The sequence below is a fragment of the Colletotrichum acutatum genome (genome assembly GCF_030867785.1).
Source record: "Colletotrichum acutatum strain CBS 112980 chromosome Unknown BDZ83scaffold_14, whole genome shotgun sequence".
NCBI lineage: Eukaryota > Fungi > Ascomycota > Sordariomycetes > Glomerellales > Glomerellaceae > Colletotrichum > Colletotrichum acutatum.
Window position 1 is genome coordinate 402,042 of NW_026849008.1, and position 16,561 is coordinate 418,602.

Consider the following 16,561-nt stretch of genomic DNA (forward strand, 5'->3'; position numbering starts at 1 on the left):
CCGGTCCAGGGTTAATGGCCGGAGGGGACGGATCAATGTGAGGAGTAACTCACATGGCACATAAACTACCACACAGAAAAGAGCAGCCGACTTACATACATGCGCTTTGATCACATGACCGCAAAGGGACAATCTTGTACTTCAGATAACCAAACAGTCATCCAACCACACCATGAATCAAACAACGGAAGGAGCAGTGCCTCACCGGACTTCAAGGAGAACACCCACTCTACCCAGGGTAGCATCCACCCCGTACACAGATAGTATGGCAGACAGCGGCATATGATAGGTAGGTGATGCAACTTCTAATCTCGTGGGGGGGAAAGAAAAAGAGAAACCAAAAAACAAAAATGTCCACCACCCCCCTCCCCCCCGGGTGCTGAACGGGGGGCTACATCTCTGGTGCTCATGCTGGGACTCGAACTTCGAACCTCGTGTAGGCTTAGCCAGTTGAACAGGCTCGCCCGTAACCGTCCCGCCAAACCGCAGTTTTGACCTGACCTCGCAAGCCTGCTGAGGCGCCTGCTGACGTCGGTGACGAGAATGGACTTGAGGGGGGGGCGGGGGATATAAACGCTTCCTCTCTCAGGTTCACATTTCCATTTTATCTGAAGGTTGAAGCAGCCCATAAAGGTACCCAGCCGAAGGTATAGTGGTGAGAGGAAGTATCTGTGATGAGTATCAGCTGATATCTCGCCTACTTCAGGAAGGAAGGGGGGGGGGGGAGAGATTGCGCTGGCGGACTACTTCCCAACCGTGACCCATAGCGTGGATCATGATTAAGCTGATTATCTGATATAGCTAGGAAATGGCGTTGAGAAGACTACGCCTGTCTCTTCTCAGCTCCAGACTGATATCCGGATAACAGTTTTCAAATCCCTAAACCCTCATCTGGAAACACATATCACAAGTCAGGCAAGCGTGGTATTCATCAAAATCGAATGAGACAGCAATATGAAAGTAGGAGAATCTTTAATTAAAGGTACGGGTATATACAAGTTCTCTCTTCTATCCGTCATAGGCCGATGTGTTTATTATCTACACCAAATTCGTTTCATTCATTTCATCCAGGGGTAATGATTTAGAGGATGGGTTGGGTATTGAGAGGAGAGGAGAAGAAGGCATTTATGACTCCAAGTGCTTGGAGGCGGCCTTGTCGCCATAGGCATCGTCTCTGGCCGGGTCGCCAATGACGCCGTGCTCGTCCGTGTTTCCAATCTTGGAGGCGCTGAAGCTGTCGAGGTCCTTCTTCCAGACGGTGTTGAGGAAGATGGGGTAGGCGAGGGAGACGACGAAGCCGGCGAGGGGCACGACCATGGAGATGTGGTATCCCTTGGTGTCGGCGACGAGACCAGTGAGACTGGGGAAGAGGGCACCACCCTATGGAAGGAATTAGCAAAACATGTCTTTGGGGGATTGACATCAGAGTATGATGGAGGAAAACTTACACAAACGGATGCGACGATCCAGGAGCTACCGCGCTTGGTGTGTCTGCCGAGACCACGGATGGCGGTGGTGAAGATGGTGGGGAAGATGCACGACTCGAAGAAGAGCACGATGGAGAGCATGGCGATGCCGCCCTCGCCCTTGATGCCGATAGCCAAGGCGATGAAGATCATGATGCCCGTCATGAAGACCATGAGGACGAGACGGGGCTTGATGACCATCATCAGTCCGGCGGCGGCGAAACGACCAATGGCAAAGAGACCCTGGCCGATGGCGTAGCGGTCGCTGGCCTCGGAGTGGGTCAGGCCGGCGGACTCGACGGCGTAGGAGATGAACTGGGAGGCGACGGCGACCTGGGCGCCGACGTAGCAGAACTGGGCGGCGACACCGAAGAAGAGGCGGTACTGCTTGCGAAGGGGCTTGTCGTCGTGACCCTCCTCGCCGGCGACCATCTCGGCCTGGAGGGCCATGTCGCTGTCGGTGATCTCGGGCAAGGGGACGACGAAGAAGACGACGGCGAGGAGGAAGACGAAGGCGGCGATGCCGAGGTAGGTCCACTGCACCTTGGACAGGTCATTGGGCTCGGTGTGGGAGAAGAAGACGCGGGCGGCGAGGAGAGGGGCGATGACGGAGCCGACGGCCTGGAAGGACTGGGAGAGCTCGAGACGGAACTCGGAGAGGCGGGGCGGGCCGCAGGTGGCGATGAAGGGGTTGGCCGAGGTCTCGAGGGTGGAGAGGCCGGAGCCGACGATGAAGAGGGAGCCGCAGAAGCCGGGGAAGGAGCGGTAGACGGCGGAGGGCCAGAACATGAGGGCGCCGACGCCGTAGATGCAGAGGCCGGTGATGAAGGTCCAGCGGTAGCCGAACTTGCGGACGATCCAGCCGGAGTAGGTCAGGGGACCGATGAAGTAGGCGCCAAAGTAGGCGCCCTGGAGACCGCCGGCCTTTGCGGCGGTGATGTTGAGGGCGATTTGGAACTTGGAGTTGAGGACGTCGAGGAGGCCGTACTGGAAATGATTGTGTCAGTTTGCTGTTCCTAGTGGAAATTGGATATTGAAGATTGTGACTTACAGCGAAACCCCAGAGGAAGAAAAGGACGGTGACCAAGGTGATGGGCACGATGGACTGCTTGACGGTCAGGGCCGACGCGCCGGTCAGACCCTTGTTGGAGACATTCTTGCGGTGCTGTTGCGCCGTCGCCTCGGCGGTGCTGGGCCGGCGCTGGTCGAGGACCTCGGCGACGTCTGGCTCCTGTCTCTTGCCGAACATTGTGGCGGATGTGGTGATCGGAGTCGGGAGGTGTTGGAAGGTTGTAGGTAGGGTGGGAGGAGGAGGAGGAGGGAAGAGAGAAGAGAGGAAGATGAGATGATATATAGATGAGACGAGAAATCACTCAGAAACCCCCGCTAGATTGGCGAGTGTATATGTTTGAGAGTGAGAAGAGTCAGATGCTTTACTGCTCAGGAATGTTCCCTGCTGGCTGATGGAGAAATTCTTCTTCCTTCATCTCGGTGCGGCTTGTCGCATTCATATATACTCATGAAATCCCCGGCCGGGGTGTGAGTGTGAGTGAGCCCCCCCCCCCCCAGCCCATGGCCCATGGGGTTACGACGCGACCACGATGATGCGGAGAACTAGCCGGAGCTAGAGAGAATATGGGAAATCTCCAACTCGGCGAAACCGTCGTGCCCATCATCCACGCCACTTGGCTTGGGGGGGACCATACACCATAGACTGAGCGACTAGGCCTGGCTGGATCCGACGTCGTGGTTAAGGTGGAGTTTTCCCTGGTCCGAACTAGTCGCATACGACTCTCACCTCGACTCTCTTTCGCCCTTGGGGGCTACTATGGAATGTTCCCAACGTTGGCACGTTTTCCCAGGTTTTGGCTGCGCACTACTGAATAACCCAAGTCTACAGACTACTATAGACAACCTTCACGGCATGCGAGTGCCTAGGGGGCAAGGAGGGTGAGATCCACACCACCCTGACGGCAGAGATCTCGCTCAAACACCAGAACAAGCTTCATCGATCAACTCGGTAGTCTCTGTGCTTAGTAGGAAGCCACTGCCATCGAGTTTGTGGCCGGGCTAGCTAAAGCAAGTGATGTGCTGATCAACACAACTAAACTCGGAGCGCACGAACCCTCGAGTGCTCCAGCCTCCCTTGAGACAAACTGACAACCTGCAAGCTCTTTAGTCGTTTTCTTGATGGCCTTCTAGATGTGAGGCCACGATGTTGATCACCCGGGGCAGGCAATACGGTAGCGGTAGCAGTAGTGGAAGTGGCTGCGAACTGAGGCGAAAGAGAAAAGTGTCCGCAACTCTCTCTCTCAGGCCCAAGCAGTCCCAGCTTCGCGCTTCTTTCCGGGCTTCGTACCCACAGCTTGAGCCTTCAGGTACTCCCCCCGGCACTTGGGAATAGGTTTGTTCGCAAGTCTCATCGAGTCACGAAAGTATTCCCAATAGCAAGGCAGCAAAACAGCCGCCAACATGCCTTATCTTGGCCTGGGCAGCGGCAGCCAAGCACGCGAAAGAATGGGAAACCGGCCAGGGGGGGGAGGGAACTAAAGATAAAAAGGCCGAGAGACGCCGCAGAAGCTTGACAGAAGAAGCGTCGCGGGAGGTGGGCGGGCACGGCGGCCCACGCCGCTAGTTCGAATCCCCATGGGTCAAGAGGTCGAGAGGTTGAAAGGTTCCAGCTTTTTCGCCCGCAGACACTCAGAAAGGAGGAAGGCTATCCACAGCAAGTTTGGGGTTTGGGGTAAAAAACTGGCGCTGCGTGCGGGGGAAGCACCCAAAAAACATAAGCTCGCGTGGGGACGAGACACAATCTCCGCGCGCGGTCAGAGTGGAGGGGCGGGTACTTTGTACCACATTTTCAGCGAGTATATCGACGGTTTGAACTGTTGACGCGGGGACTGGGGAGGGTTGGGGACGCGGGGGAACGATTGGCTCGCCCTGTCCGGATCTAGCATGGCGCTACGGGTACTATCTCGCAAAAAAGAAGAAGGAGAAGAGACGGTCTAGTCTACTTCACATTGGTCTCTGGAATTATTGGGTTGCTCTGCGAGTGGGCTTTTGGTTCAGTGGTTGTAGGTTAACGGGCAGGTATCATGTATGACTGTTGAGGCTTTTTTTTCGCTTTCTCTCTTTTGGTGTTTTTTTTCCCCTTGCGGTGGGATGATGGCGTTATTGATGAAAACTTTTTGAGGGTAATACAGTTACACATGAAATGTTCATGAAAGCGTTGGGAATGGGCAAAGACTCGGCCGAATCCTATACGCCGCACGTCTGTGAGAGCAATGAGGCTTTAACAGGGCCCCTGCCGGACATCTCTCCGAAAGATCGTGCCATGTTATGTGCGTATCACATCAGAAGCCTGCAATATGTCTTTTCTCTGTAACACCGAGTTGTGAGGATTCTTTATCAAACAACCTCTCTTGGCAGATGGGGACCGCTCCACCAAACAGTCCTTCCAAGCGAGAATACCAAGAAACAATAAAAAAAACCTCAATGGTGCCATGCATCATGTGATAAGATCATGGTCTCGAAGTCGTTCTCCCCGCTAAAGAGACAATTTGACAACGTGGGGATGATGGGACTCTTCCTACCTGATGTCTGCCGATCCTGGGGTGTCAGAAACTCCAGTATTCCAATTCTCCAGACTCCTCCAGACTGCAGACTGCAGACTACAGACTGCAGACTACAGACTCCAGACTACAGAATGGGACGACGCAGAACCTGGAGTCTGGAGTCTGGAGAACAAAAAAGGGGACAAAAAAGTGGCGAGGTGGGAACTGGGGTAAAACCGTAGACCGCAATCAGCGGCCTAGACTCTGCAGTTTCTCACTAAACCTGAAGAGCCCCATCAAAAAAAACCCCCCAACCCAGCCCAACACCAAAAAGAAAATGATTTGGATTCCTTGACTCGACTCGCGCACACTATCCACCAAACACCCAAAAGACTCATAGAAGAAACAGAGACCGAGACTAGCTGCCACCTGACGTAGAGGTAACGCCGAGACTAACGTCCCCTTCCCCACGCGAATCCAGGTGCCGGCGCCGTGGATATTCGGTCCGATGCATCAGGAGGCTAAGACGTAGCTAAGAAAAGCTGAGGGTCGGTCGCCCGCTGCCCAGCCCAGCCTGCCGGTAATGGTATGCGTAGTACGGAGTAGCGTACGATTTTCTCTCGCAAGAGCCTCAGCCGCGCCGGCGGGAGGGAGAGAGACGCCAGGCGCCTCCTTTTTTACCTTCGGGGGAACCACAAAAAATACCTCACGAATGGGACTGGAAAGTACTGAATAGATAATTTGGATGGAATGAGTAATTGACTTGGGACTGGACTATTGCGCGCCCAAACGATTTGTTGGGATCTAAATCAGAATAATCCCTCGATGATCAGTGCCCAACTCTCATGACACCATCAGGGACACCATCATGGAGAAAGGTATACGTTCTTTCGGAACGGAATACCTTGACAAGTTGCTTCGACACGTTGACAGATCTAGCCAAAGAAATGATACGGACGGCGACGAGGGCGGCTGATGAAGAAAATAAAGTGGCAGCAAGGTTCACCTCGCAATCGACAGAGTGTAGTGGAGACGTGAACATTGCTGCCACGTTGGCACGTGGACACGTGAGATTGAACAGGGCGACAAGCTTCCAGCTTTGCATCAGTCATGTCGCTAGTGTGTCTTTCTACCTTGGGTTGAGTACGAATACATGTGATATGGCATAGCTAGGTCTGTCTGTCTTGCGCTGCTCGAGGCCGGTCTGGGTATTATCCTCCTCGAAAGCATATCCACTCCTCCTCCCCAATTCCTTGCACCTTGCCTCTAACGATACACACTATATAGCACGCTCTTATCGCGCTCCTCCATTAAGATTAACCTCAGCAGCGCGCTCCAAGCATAAGAAAACTGCCGTCCGTCTTCTCATGAAATATTATACACGTAAAGCCCCAATCCATATCATGAAAAGTACCACGAGCTGGAGAATCATGTTGACGATAACAGTCTAGTCGACTGGCTCGCGTAGCATTTTGGAGATGTTCTTGTGCATTTGGGCATACTTGTCCTCAAATGTCCGCTGGAACTTCTCGCATGCCGCCCACATGGGATCGCCCTTTTTCCAGTACGTGTAGCAGTTCTCGAAAATCTGGCGCACATCGGCGGCAAACTCGTCTTCTGTCTGGTACTGGTGTTGTGACATCTTGAGCTTGACTGTGTTGAGATCCATTGGTTTCTTCACCTTCTCAAAGTAATCGGGTACACCATCCTCGGCAGGATCGACAGGTTCCTTGAACGGACCAACCAGTCTCGTCCAAAAGCCTGTAGCAGGTCAGCTTGTGCGACTACGTGTAATGATTCGCCAAGACATGACATACCAGGTCCCGATAGCATTCTATCAAGCAGATCGGAACAGAACTCGACCTTCTGAGAGGTCGTGATTTCGCCACTTGGCCCCGTAACAATGCTGCGTCGTTTCTGGATGACGGGCTTTTGACGAGGTGCCGATGCTGCTGCCGCTACAGCCGCCGCCTTGCGGACCGGGGGAGGTGGCGCGCGGGAAAACGCCTTGTCTCTATTCTGGGACGCCGGTAACGGCGCAGAGGCCCGCCTGTTCTTCTTGGACATGTGTTCTTGTTCCTCTTCACTGTCCTCCTCCAGATAGTGCACACTCTTTCTAGGAGTGGGCTCGGCGGACGCAGTGTCGGCTGCTGCAGGCGGCGTAGGTAGGTTCTCGAGTGAACTCATAGTCACCACCAGCTCGCTCAGAACCTCCTGAGGGAGAGACTTGGCAAACTCGGCTTTCTTGTCGGACGAACGCATATACTCTGCCGCCCATGAGAGGAGGAGCTTCCGAATAGTTGAGCCCTCAGGGGTGTCCTTCCAAACTTGGACAAGAAGGGGAGTGGCGGGTATGTTTTGAGTGAGACGTCTGCACTCTTTCATTGCGTCAAGACTCGTGTCGCAGAGACCATCGATACCCAGTTCGTGACCCAGCTTCCACACACCAACAAGTGACTCATAGGACGTAAACGACTCGGCATCCTCTGAGACTTCTCCAGTGAAGAGAAACAGCTGAGCCAAGCCGAAGACTTCCGGTGTGTACTGTGGGAGCTTCACCACATTCTCGATGGCCTCGGAGGCTGCGTTCTGTCCTTTGAAGTATTCGCGGTAGTATTTTGATTTGGCACACAAGAAGTCTTTCTGAAGGCCAAACGGCTTCTGTTCGGTTCCGACGAGGACGATGGCGAACGTTGAGTGTGGCTGACTAGGAGTTGTTAGATCAATATGCTTGTGACATCAATGTCATCACCTACAGCCATGAGAACGGCATCTCCTGCTCCTCCGTAGGCTCTTGCTTGGCATCCGGAGTGACAACTTCGGGGATGCCATTCGAGGCGGCGACTGGCGCATCGGTTGACATCCTGGCCTGTACGGTGATGTGGATCGACCTAGATGGTGTTAGTCGGGCTGAAGAAAACCTCCGATTCGTGACAGCCCTTCGTGGATGTCATCAAGGCTGCATGAAAGGAAATGGAGTAATTAGTGGCCGGGCGATGAGAGCAAGACTGCTTTATAATAATGTCGTCGTCTACGGGAGCGAATCGTAGGCATGAGAGTGAGGTCGTGTGAGTGAATCACAGCATGAGCCAAGCTATGGTGCCTGTCTGATGCCAATCGGGTCTATTCAGACGCAGACACGCGGGAAAGAAAGCTTTCCGTGTACAAGAATCTAAGAAACAAAAACAACTTACAATGGTGTTCAGATGTCGGCGGATATGATGAGATAAGACGCGGAGCTTGATGAACGAGGTAGCTCACGAGGAACAGGTGATCGAGTCGTGGTCTTACAATCGCAGGTAATGGCAACGGGAAAGTGAGTAGAATACAATGCAGACAATGGAAGAAGATGTGCGACAATGAGATGGTACGTTTGATGACATTCAAAGGATGAAGAGGAAGCGTGTAGTTGAAAATTTGCTCCCTGGGACGTTCTTGCCAGACAGACTCAACCTGGAGAATGAAGCGGGAAGGTGTGAAACGACAGCACCTGCTGTAGCTCCCCGTGACTGGAGGCTGGAGGTGGCCTGTGCGGGAGCTTCCTCAGGCCCATTGTTCACGTGTTCCCCGGCGCCCTGGTCCTGCCAAATTCGAGGACCTGGAAAGACCAGCTTACGCCACAGTTGCTGTCAAGGTGCACCGCCACTTGACTGAGAAGAGACAATGGTACTCCGTAAGGTACCTAGGGACGTTCCCATCGCAAGGTTTCTGGAAGCCATAGAAGTTTCTTCTATCACCTCCTGCCAGTTGCTGTCATCATTGATCAAGGATCCCCGTCTTCGCAGCCCTCCGCTCTTGCCCCGGTTCCATAGCTATGGCTAAGCGAGGTCGACCATCCATCAGGACCTGAACGGAAAATGCGAGTGCATCCCGCCGCGTCCCAGCAACTCAGCTTCGCAATTCAAGGGTGACAGGCACGCAGGCATGCGTTGGACTTTATCAATTCCAAGGTTCCCTTATCCTCGGAGCTCGCCGTAGTCAACGGCCACACTTCCCAAAAAAGCTGTCATCGCGGGTCATTCCCCTTGCTTAACAGACAGACACACTACGACAGTCAACAGACGCCTTGTCAAATCGCATTGGCGCTACTGCAAACCACTCTCCCGATTATCGCCCCGCGCTCCAATTGACCTCTCACGTCCCGTATCTCGAGCAGGTGGGAGTGCTACCCCCCACAAATGGGCCCTGGTCCGCCGACGGCAGCGACGGCTGACAAGACCTGACAAGCACTTTTAACTGTTGGCCAGCTTCCTTTTCAAGTCAAGAGCATTGCCAACATCGCTTCCTGTGTGGAGATTGGAACCTTTTTTTCCAACCATGCTGGCCCCAGCTGGAAAGATAGATAGAGAGGAGACTGCGAATATAAAGTGTCGCGAAGCTGCACAAGTTGATTTAATTATCGTTGTGTCGTTGTCCCCCCCCCTCTGTGTCCGGTCTTCGCCAACTTTTGTGAGATAATTGTAATCTGCAAACCCGACAACATGTCTCGAACAATTGGACTCCTTGCGGTTGCTGGCCTGTTGCGCACGGCCGCAGCCGGCCTTTACCCGGGATTGACCACCGCCAACCACACCTGCGCTCTCGGTAAGACCTCGGTGAGCTCGTAAGGACCTACGACTCAACTGACACTTCACGCCTCACAGTCGAACCCATTCTGTCTTGCTCTTGCGGCGCAAACCCCGACAAGGTCGACACGTGCTGCACCGAGACGTTTGGTGGCCTGGTCTTGGCAACTCAATTCTGGAATACTCACACCGGTCTTGAAGCCGAAGGCCAAAAGTTGCCCGCCGACGCGTGGGGAATTCACGGCCTGTGGCCCGACTTCTGCAACGGCTCGTACACCCAGTATTGCGACCTCAGCCGTCAGTACGATCCAGCTCCTTCTCCCAACACCACCACCGGAAAGGCGGACGGCACACCGGTCCCCGCCTGGACCGGTGCCTCCCTGGATGAGTTTGTCAAGCCCTTTGAGAGGTTTGATCTTCTCGAGTACATGAAGAAGTAAGATCCCCCCGTCCCAGGAGTCCCCCCTTTGGCCTATCATACAAGACACACAATCTTACAAAACTGCTCGTGCAACCAGATTCTGGATCGCCCAGTACACCCCCAACTGGGTCCTCTGGGCCCACGAGTTCTCCAAGCACGCAACCTGCTTCAGCACATTTGACGTGGAATGCTACGGCCCCAAGTACCAAGAGCACGAAGAAGTCGTCGACTTCCTCGAGACCGCTGTCCACTACTACCAAGAGACCCCGACCTGGAAGTGGCTCGCCGCCAAGGACATCACCCCGTCCAACGCGACCGCCTACTCCCTCTCAGATCTCCAGGCCGCACTCAAGGAAGGCCACGGCGCCGTCCCCTACCTGGGCTGCTACGGACCCCGGTACAACGCCACCGAGGCCGGCAAGGGCTCTCTGGATAACGGGTACACCCAGCTCACCGAGGCCTGGTACTACTTCCACGTCCACGGCAAGCCCCAGCGCGGGGACGCCGTGCCCGTCGCTGCTGATGCTAATGGCGGGCGTGTGACGAACTGCGCGACTACGCCCGGTGCTATTTGGTACTACGAGCGCTCTGAAGGTTCGGTCCAGTAGAAGGATCATATGGTGTTGAGCATGTAAAAAGCATATAAGCATACTAGTAATGAGTAATTCCTGCCGCGCTACCATTTTCTGACTTCAAAGACTGAATGCAAAAAAAAATCACATTTAATGACTGCGGAGGGCCGATTTAGCTTTTTGTCGTCCATTGAGTTAACTTAGGAGAGCCAAAGTGACCAAAATGCTATGTACCGAGATCGTCTCTGTCGTTCCCAAACCCACACGTTCAGCTAGCTTGGACGATGGGTATTCTACTCGTACAGTTCTTCCTTCAGCCAATGAAAAATCCCCAACGCCTGTTTGATGCGAAACTGCCCACCTCGAAAATGCATCTACTCCTCATCGTCACCAAGCTCCTCCACAGCTGGCGCGACGTAGCCAGGGCGTTGCGCGGGCTGCGATGCAATCTGCGTCTCCGTGGCCGTTGTGGTCGCGGAAGCCGGGAGGGGCTGGCCAGTAGATGCGGCGAAGGTACCGCCAGCGCTCGAGGCACCGCCGGATGAGGCCTTCTTCTTCTTACCCTTCTTGGGAGCAGTCTATTTTTTGTTAGTTATTGTCCAATGACGTTGATAGCACGGGGTAGTACAACTTACATCGTGCCAGGCCCAGACGGGCTTGAAGCTGTCCATGAATGAGACGTCCTCCCACAGGTTGGGGAACAACCAAAGGCCGGGAGATGCGACAAAGTAGGTGATGCAGAAGAGAATGACACGGAAGATGGCCATGAGGAAGAACAGGCCGAGCAAGCCCAAGAATCCCCAACTGAGGTAGTACACACCGAGACGAAGCTTGAGGGGCCAGAGGGGGTAGCAGACGACGATGAAGATGAGCACGAGGGCGAGGATCGAGTACAGCTTGCGCTTAACCTGGCTGCCCTCCCAGAACCACGCGTAGTACATCTCCTCCTTGGCCTCTTGCTGAGGCTCGATGCGGACGGTCCAGAGACCCTTGATGCGCTTTGTCTTCTTCGGGCCGTGGTCGTGGCCTTCGTGAGGATCGGTCTTGGTGACGCGCAGGGCAAGCATCGACATGGGAAGAAGCTTAAAGGTGTTCTCCAGTGACGCGCGATCGGTGATCTCGGGCAACTCGGGGTTCTTCTTGCGCGCCTTCTCGTAGGCGGGGGACTGGAGAGCGCGGAGCGCACGCTTGACTATGATACAAATGTCAGAATTGGTTCGAATGTTACCAGTCACGACGACTCAGTACTTACCCTTGAACATGTCCTTGCGCTCGCCGTTGAGAATACAGGTACGGGGCTTCAGATCCTGGGCGCGAAGGAAGCTGGCCAGCGCAAGCGCAATAGGGTTGGGCGGACCAGGCCTAATGGGCTGCGGCTGGCCCTGCTGCGGCTGCTGCTGCTGGTGCTGATGAGGGTGAGGATGCTGGTGACCCTCGTGGTCATGATCGTGATCGTGAGCGTGATCATGACCGCCCTCTCCACCTTCGCTGCCCTGCTGCTGCTGCTGTTGTTGCTGCTGCTGCCGCATAGCCATCTGCTGCTGCTGCATGGCCTGCTGTCGGAGGTGGTTGAGGAAATCCGGGACACTCATGCCGGCCTTTTGGGCATCGGCCTCTATTTGTCTGCGCATGGCCGCGATCTGCTCAGGCGAAGGCATGGGCTGGCCGTTGGGGCCCATCTGCATAGGGCCCATGGGGCCGGGCATTGGCATCGACATCTTCGAATGTGGGCTAGTGCTCGAAGGCAACCAGTGTTTTGGAAAGATGCGAGGAAGAACTCTGATTGTTCTGTGCCAAGGTTGTCGGCGGGATTGGAGGAGTCCGGCGACAATTGGGAAGCCTGAATGCTGGATCAGGTTTTGTTGGATGAGCGGTAGTTTGACCGTGGGAGTTGCGGTCGTGGGCTGGGTCTTTGAACAAAAAGTGACCAGCAAGCAAGCCAGGTGTTCACTTCTGGTCCAAAAATCCGTGCAGGGGGTAAGGTCCGTCCCCTCCACCCATTGGGTCCAATTCCCGTCCATTGATAGAAATTCGGTAATCTCTTTCTCCGACACCCGTTATCGATAAGCTCGTCAGCCCAGGTGGAAGACGCTTGGACCATACCCAAACTCAAATGCACCTCCGCTTCACAGGCAGGCACGCAGGTTCAAACGGTCGAGCTACCTTAGTCACCCACCGTATCACGTGCAATCTCTTTAGCTCAAAGTCTGATGCCATTCAGCTTATGTCAGCTATCTTACATCAGCAAGACACTTACCGAATCTCCTCTTTTTCTCTTTCCACTGTGGCGGCTCGCCCGAGACATTCTGTTTGCGCTAGAGTAACACGAGGAACTCTGCCAAAGTCTCTCGTCCACCAGCTTTCTTCAGACCAAACGATGACGAGGGACTCCGCCACAGTTCCCAGCAACGGTTTCCCGACACTATTTTGCTAGACTCGAGTCATCACACGCCGGAGACTTCTTTTCTCACGATCCGGCTGGGGTTCTGCAACCACTACAGTCAGAATCATCGCGACAGTCGTCAAGCGATGCTGATTGCTCGAGTGGCTTTTATTAGATCCAGAGAAAATCGGGAGGGGCAAATGCAAAGCGGAGCGGGACAGAAACAGAGCACAACAACACCCTCTCTGTTGACCTTGTCCACAGTTGCCATCCGTCGGCCAGCCCATCGGCTTCGCCCTCCCCGTACAACCATCCAACGGCGATGGCGTCCTGCAACAATGACCGGAGACATGCTGAGCGACGATGGGAGTTGTGACGGCACAACGCATCCCCAAATCCGCACATAGGCTTCCCGCGTTACCCCCTGCCACCCGCGGTGCCTTGCATACCACAATGATTTCTCATTGCTTCCCGTCCGCCCAGGTTGGAACATGTCACTGAGTAACTAGGCTAGGTTTATTGGTTTCCGTTTGGATAGACAGCCAGACATGGCCCAGTGATTGGTCACAGGAGCCTTATTAATTGCCCGACTGGAAACACGCACACGGCGTCGAATTACCCTTCACTCTCAGGCTTCAGCCCGTTGCCCTGTTTGTCAATAATTTTCGACAAAGGTGTTCGTGGGCCCGGCGCCCCAAGAGATGACAAGGAGCGGTGACGGGTAAGGTATGATGTATCGTAGCATGACAGTTCATGACTGGCACGAGACCCTCGTTGCCTCCCCCCCCTCTGGCTAGCCCTCTGGAGCCCTCTCTGGAGGGGCACTTGTGGCAAGCAACTGCTGGTCAAGCTGGGCAGTCCAGTATCCCAGAGCAAGGCAGAGGTGAGACATCGACTCGCTGAGCCATCGTCTTCATCTTACACGACTGGTGGAGCCCTTCAATCTGGTGCAGGATGGTGGTGTGCCGCCAGCCATCCGAATCCGACAACACCCCAGCTTCCTAAGCGCCGGTTGGCCGGCCGTGTCTGGCCCGTTCTGCAACCCCGGCCTATCAGAACGGTCCGTCTGCATCTTGACTGCACACCTCGCCGACAACTGCTAGGCCCATGTCCCCTCCATGTCCCTCCATCTTCTTCTCAGCTGGACCTATGAATCAAAGCACTTGTTCAAATCTCTCGCCCAAAGTGGGAATTGGGATTCAAAATGCCTCGACTGCGTGACAAAAAAGAGATCAAGTCGGCCACACCCCAAGTGGGTTTCCTTTGACATTGCCTACTACCTGTTCGGAACTGTTCGCCTTCCACGGCCAAGGTACTTACTTACCTTGCCTCATGGTCATCCGTACCCATCTGTTATAACTCAATCGGATCGCTCGCACTCTCGACTCTTGCGCTTTGCCGCCCTCTTTGCATCTTCCCGTCTTTCGTTCTGTCAAATCGCTGGCCGTCTCTCGTTTTTTTGTCTTTTTTACCCCCCCCCCCCCGTCTCCAGCAAATGTCCGGCATGAAGCTATCTGTAAACCAGGTATTATGAAGGGTCTGAGTGGCATACTTGCAGACGCCTATGCGACATGGCTTTCGCCCCTCACAAACTGCTGCGCTCCATTTTCTGACTCCGTAGAAGAGAAGCCGCGTCAAAGTGAGTTGTGCTCTTTGGGTTTCCCAGTAGCAATACACACAAAAAATATCCAACTACCAGAGGGACTAACACGCACACTCCGCTTAGACACCTTTGACATTTCTGAGAAACTGTCACCACCACACACCGTAACCCGCAACCAGCCCGTGCCCATGCCGCCGCCCTTTGCTGGGACAATGCAAAAGTCAGCCGGACCTCGTCCGCAGCCGCAGGGGAAGTCGAAAGGAGTGAAGAGAAGTTTCGCGTCGCTCCGGGAGCGGTTCTCTGTGAGAAAGCGATCTCGCTCAGACTCCTCTTCGCGCCGACTACAAATATCGGCCCCCAGCAACTTTCGCCATCTGCATTCAGAGTCATTTCAGTTCCCCCAGTATTCGAACCTCCAGCACGTCGGCCGGACACCGCCACCGCGTCCCATGCCGCGACCTCGCCCTTCTTCTTTCAGACCGCTGGAGCTCAGCATATACGTGCACAAGAGGGAGCTCTCGCCAATTCTGCCGCATTTTGACATGGTTACGCCTCCGCGGCCTAGTGCTCAAGTCCGGCCGAATCCCGACGACGATGTATTCGGACCCTCGCATGAGCCCAACTATTCCCCCATGTCGTTCCATCTGCCGCGGAAAATGTCGGCGTCGCCATCCACCCTCGCTACCATGGCCAGCGATACGCCCCCGAAAATTCCGCCAAAGTCGAGGGCCCGGTCCCAGACGTCATCCAGCGCGAGCGCAGAGAGGATGAAGGAGCGGATTGCCGGCGCCATGCTGGAGGTCGACAAGCTCCAGCGCGAAATCGAGCTAGTCATGGAGCGTCAGAGCATCTACGCCAGCAGCCGGCCTTCGACTGCCCATTCGATGGCACTGACAGCGCACGGTAAGCTCAGACGATACCAAATATAGCAATTTTCTCACGTGTGCGTTGTAACTAACAGAAGGAATTTTAGACCTGGAACCCATCCCCACGGTCCCCGCCCTCCCGCCATCTGCACCCTCTTTCGCCGAGCGCCTCAACCCCGGGGCCGAGCGCCCTCACACGGCACCACCCCGGCCGCCGGTGCACATTCCCCACCGCGGCATGGCCTTCGCCGACGCATCGGCCGCCTTCATCACCCCGCCCCCGAGCCGCGGCAGGGAAAACAACCGGCCGCCGCCCCCGCCCCCACTACCCCTCGTCCTGAGACCCCCCCTCCGCAAGAAGAAATCATTCTCCCGCGTCTCCAGCTGGCTTTTCCCCGGCGGAGGCAATGCAGCAGAGCAGCATAATAACAATCACCATGGGCGGAGCATCAGCCACGATTCCATCACTAATTTTCCCCGCCCCGTCAAGGGCCGCGAGGGCTTCTACCAATGTGTCCATGCGCCGCGGGACAGGCGCACGAGCGTGGACACGGCGTCGACTGTGTCGACGTGGCAGGAGTCGGACGACGACACGGGAGGAGGCCAGACGGTCCCGACGACGACGTGGTCGCCAGGCAGCACTCTCGCCACTAGAGCGGAGGAGCAGCAACCGCCTCTGGAGCGCGTCACCACGTTTGGGAAGGAGAAAGATGTCGGTAGTCCTAGAAGGACCGGCTTCGCGGCGGTGTTTTGAATCTTGGGATGACGAAGCGGTGTTTTTTTTTCCCACCTATTTTCTTTCTTCTGCATGATACCAACGGTTTTTATTGGGAAAGAACAAGATACCATGTTGTAAATATTATGGACTAGACGGGGTTGGAGGCGGTCTTGTTTGTTTTGGAAATCTAATGATGCTAGTGGCGCCTACGGTACGGTAGCACAGGATCGGGCAGGGCTCGGGGACTTATTGGAATGATGAAACGTTTTCTGACGGTGTCAAAATCGTCTCCCTAAAGGCTACGTGAGAAGCTACTCTGGAAATCACAGTGTTAATGCAAGAGGTAGAATACTTACCTGCTCACTCGTACGACCGCTCGCATTCGTTGTCGAGACGCATAGTAGATTTCAGGT

The 16,561-nt window shown here is 54.9% G+C and overlaps 5 protein-coding genes across 5 annotated transcripts; 2 read left to right on the top strand and 3 right to left on the bottom strand.

Annotated features, from left to right (window-relative positions):
• Nucleotides 1–960: 960 nt before the first annotated feature.
• BDZ83DRAFT_607617 (glucose/galactose transporter) lies at nt 961–3,050 on the bottom strand. The gene is made up of 3 exons (XM_060507436.1): nt 2,518–3,050; nt 1,449–2,453; nt 961–1,380 (listed from the first exon to the last, which is right to left on the bottom strand). The coding sequence occupies exons 1-3, from the start codon at nt 2,713–2,715 to the stop codon at nt 1,126–1,128; spliced, it is 1,458 nt and encodes a 485-aa protein (XP_060369017.1). The 5' UTR covers nt 2,716–3,050; the 3' UTR covers nt 961–1,125.
• Nucleotides 3,051–6,467: 3,417 nt separating this feature from the next.
• On the bottom strand, nt 6,468–7,883 carry BDZ83DRAFT_716713 (uncharacterized protein; the record flags this gene model as incomplete). Its single annotated transcript, XM_060511873.1, has 3 exons — nt 6,468–6,781; nt 6,838–7,727; nt 7,777–7,883. The coding sequence occupies 3 exons, from the start codon at nt 7,881–7,883 to the stop codon at nt 6,468–6,470; spliced, it is 1,311 nt and encodes a 436-aa protein (XP_060369018.1).
• Nucleotides 7,884–9,331: 1,448 nt separating this feature from the next.
• On the top strand, nt 9,332–10,716 carry BDZ83DRAFT_607628 (ribonuclease T2 family protein). The gene is made up of 3 exons (XM_060507437.1): nt 9,332–9,604; nt 9,664–10,021; nt 10,104–10,716. Exons 1-3 carry the CDS (start codon nt 9,502–9,504, stop codon nt 10,612–10,614), a joined length of 972 nt encoding a protein of 323 aa, XP_060369019.1. The 5' UTR covers nt 9,332–9,501; the 3' UTR covers nt 10,615–10,716.
• On the bottom strand, nt 10,717–12,581 carry BDZ83DRAFT_607630 (translocation protein Sec62-domain-containing protein). The gene is made up of 3 exons (XM_060507438.1): nt 11,831–12,581; nt 11,214–11,770; nt 10,717–11,156 (listed from the first exon to the last, which is right to left on the bottom strand). The coding sequence occupies exons 1-3, from the start codon at nt 12,294–12,296 to the stop codon at nt 10,953–10,955; spliced, it is 1,227 nt and encodes a 408-aa protein (XP_060369020.1). The 5' UTR covers nt 12,297–12,581; the 3' UTR covers nt 10,717–10,952.
• Nucleotides 12,582–14,262: 1,681 nt separating this feature from the next.
• Nucleotides 14,263–16,333, top strand: BDZ83DRAFT_89250 (uncharacterized protein). The gene is made up of 3 exons (XM_060515981.1): nt 14,263–14,600; nt 14,688–15,467; nt 15,526–16,333. Exons 1-3 carry the CDS (start codon nt 14,492–14,494, stop codon nt 16,182–16,184), a joined length of 1,548 nt encoding a protein of 515 aa, XP_060369021.1. The 5' UTR covers nt 14,263–14,491; the 3' UTR covers nt 16,185–16,333.
• The last annotated feature ends 228 nt before the right edge of the window (nt 16,334–16,561 follow it).

What these genes read in the sequence shown, in the direction of transcription:
- BDZ83DRAFT_607628 (XM_060507437.1), top strand. Translation starts at nt 9,502, where the DNA reads ATGTCTCGAACAATTGGACTCCTTGCGGTTGCTGGCCTGTTGCGCACG. An exon ending in CAACCACACCTGCGCTCTCG is followed by an intron (nt 9,605 to 9,663) that starts GTAAGACCTCGG and finishes CACGCCTCACAG; the next exon opens with TCGAACCCATTCTGTCTTGC. An exon ending in CTTCTCGAGTACATGAAGAA is followed by an intron (nt 10,022 to 10,103) that starts GTAAGATCCCCC and finishes TCGTGCAACCAG; the next exon opens with ATTCTGGATCGCCCAGTACA.
- BDZ83DRAFT_607617 (XM_060507436.1), bottom strand. Translation starts at nt 2,715, where the DNA reads ATGTTCGGCAAGAGACAGGAGCCAGACGTCGCCGAGGTCCTCGACCAG. An exon ending in TCTTCCTCTGGGGTTTCGCT is followed by an intron (nt 2,454 to 2,517) that starts GTAAGTCACAAT and finishes AATCATTTCCAG; the next exon opens with TACGGCCTCCTCGACGTCCT. An exon ending in GGATCGTCGCATCCGTTTGT is followed by an intron (nt 1,381 to 1,448) that starts GTAAGTTTTCCT and finishes TTCCTTCCATAG; the next exon opens with GGTGGTGCCCTCTTCCCCAG.
- BDZ83DRAFT_89250 (XM_060515981.1), top strand. Translation starts at nt 14,492, where the DNA reads ATGAAGGGTCTGAGTGGCATACTTGCAGACGCCTATGCGACATGGCTT. An exon ending in AGAAGAGAAGCCGCGTCAAA is followed by an intron (nt 14,601 to 14,687) that starts GTGAGTTGTGCT and finishes CACTCCGCTTAG; the next exon opens with ACACCTTTGACATTTCTGAG. An exon ending in GATGGCACTGACAGCGCACG is followed by an intron (nt 15,468 to 15,525) that starts GTAAGCTCAGAC and finishes TGTAACTAACAG; the next exon opens with AAGGAATTTTAGACCTGGAA.
- BDZ83DRAFT_607630 (XM_060507438.1), bottom strand. Translation starts at nt 12,296, where the DNA reads ATGTCGATGCCAATGCCCGGCCCCATGGGCCCTATGCAGATGGGCCCC. An exon ending in GCGCAAGGACATGTTCAAGG is followed by an intron (nt 11,771 to 11,830) that starts GTAAGTACTGAG and finishes TTTGTATCATAG; the next exon opens with TCAAGCGTGCGCTCCGCGCT. An exon ending in CCGTCTGGGCCTGGCACGAT is followed by an intron (nt 11,157 to 11,213) that starts GTAAGTTGTACT and finishes AACAAAAAATAG; the next exon opens with ACTGCTCCCAAGAAGGGTAA.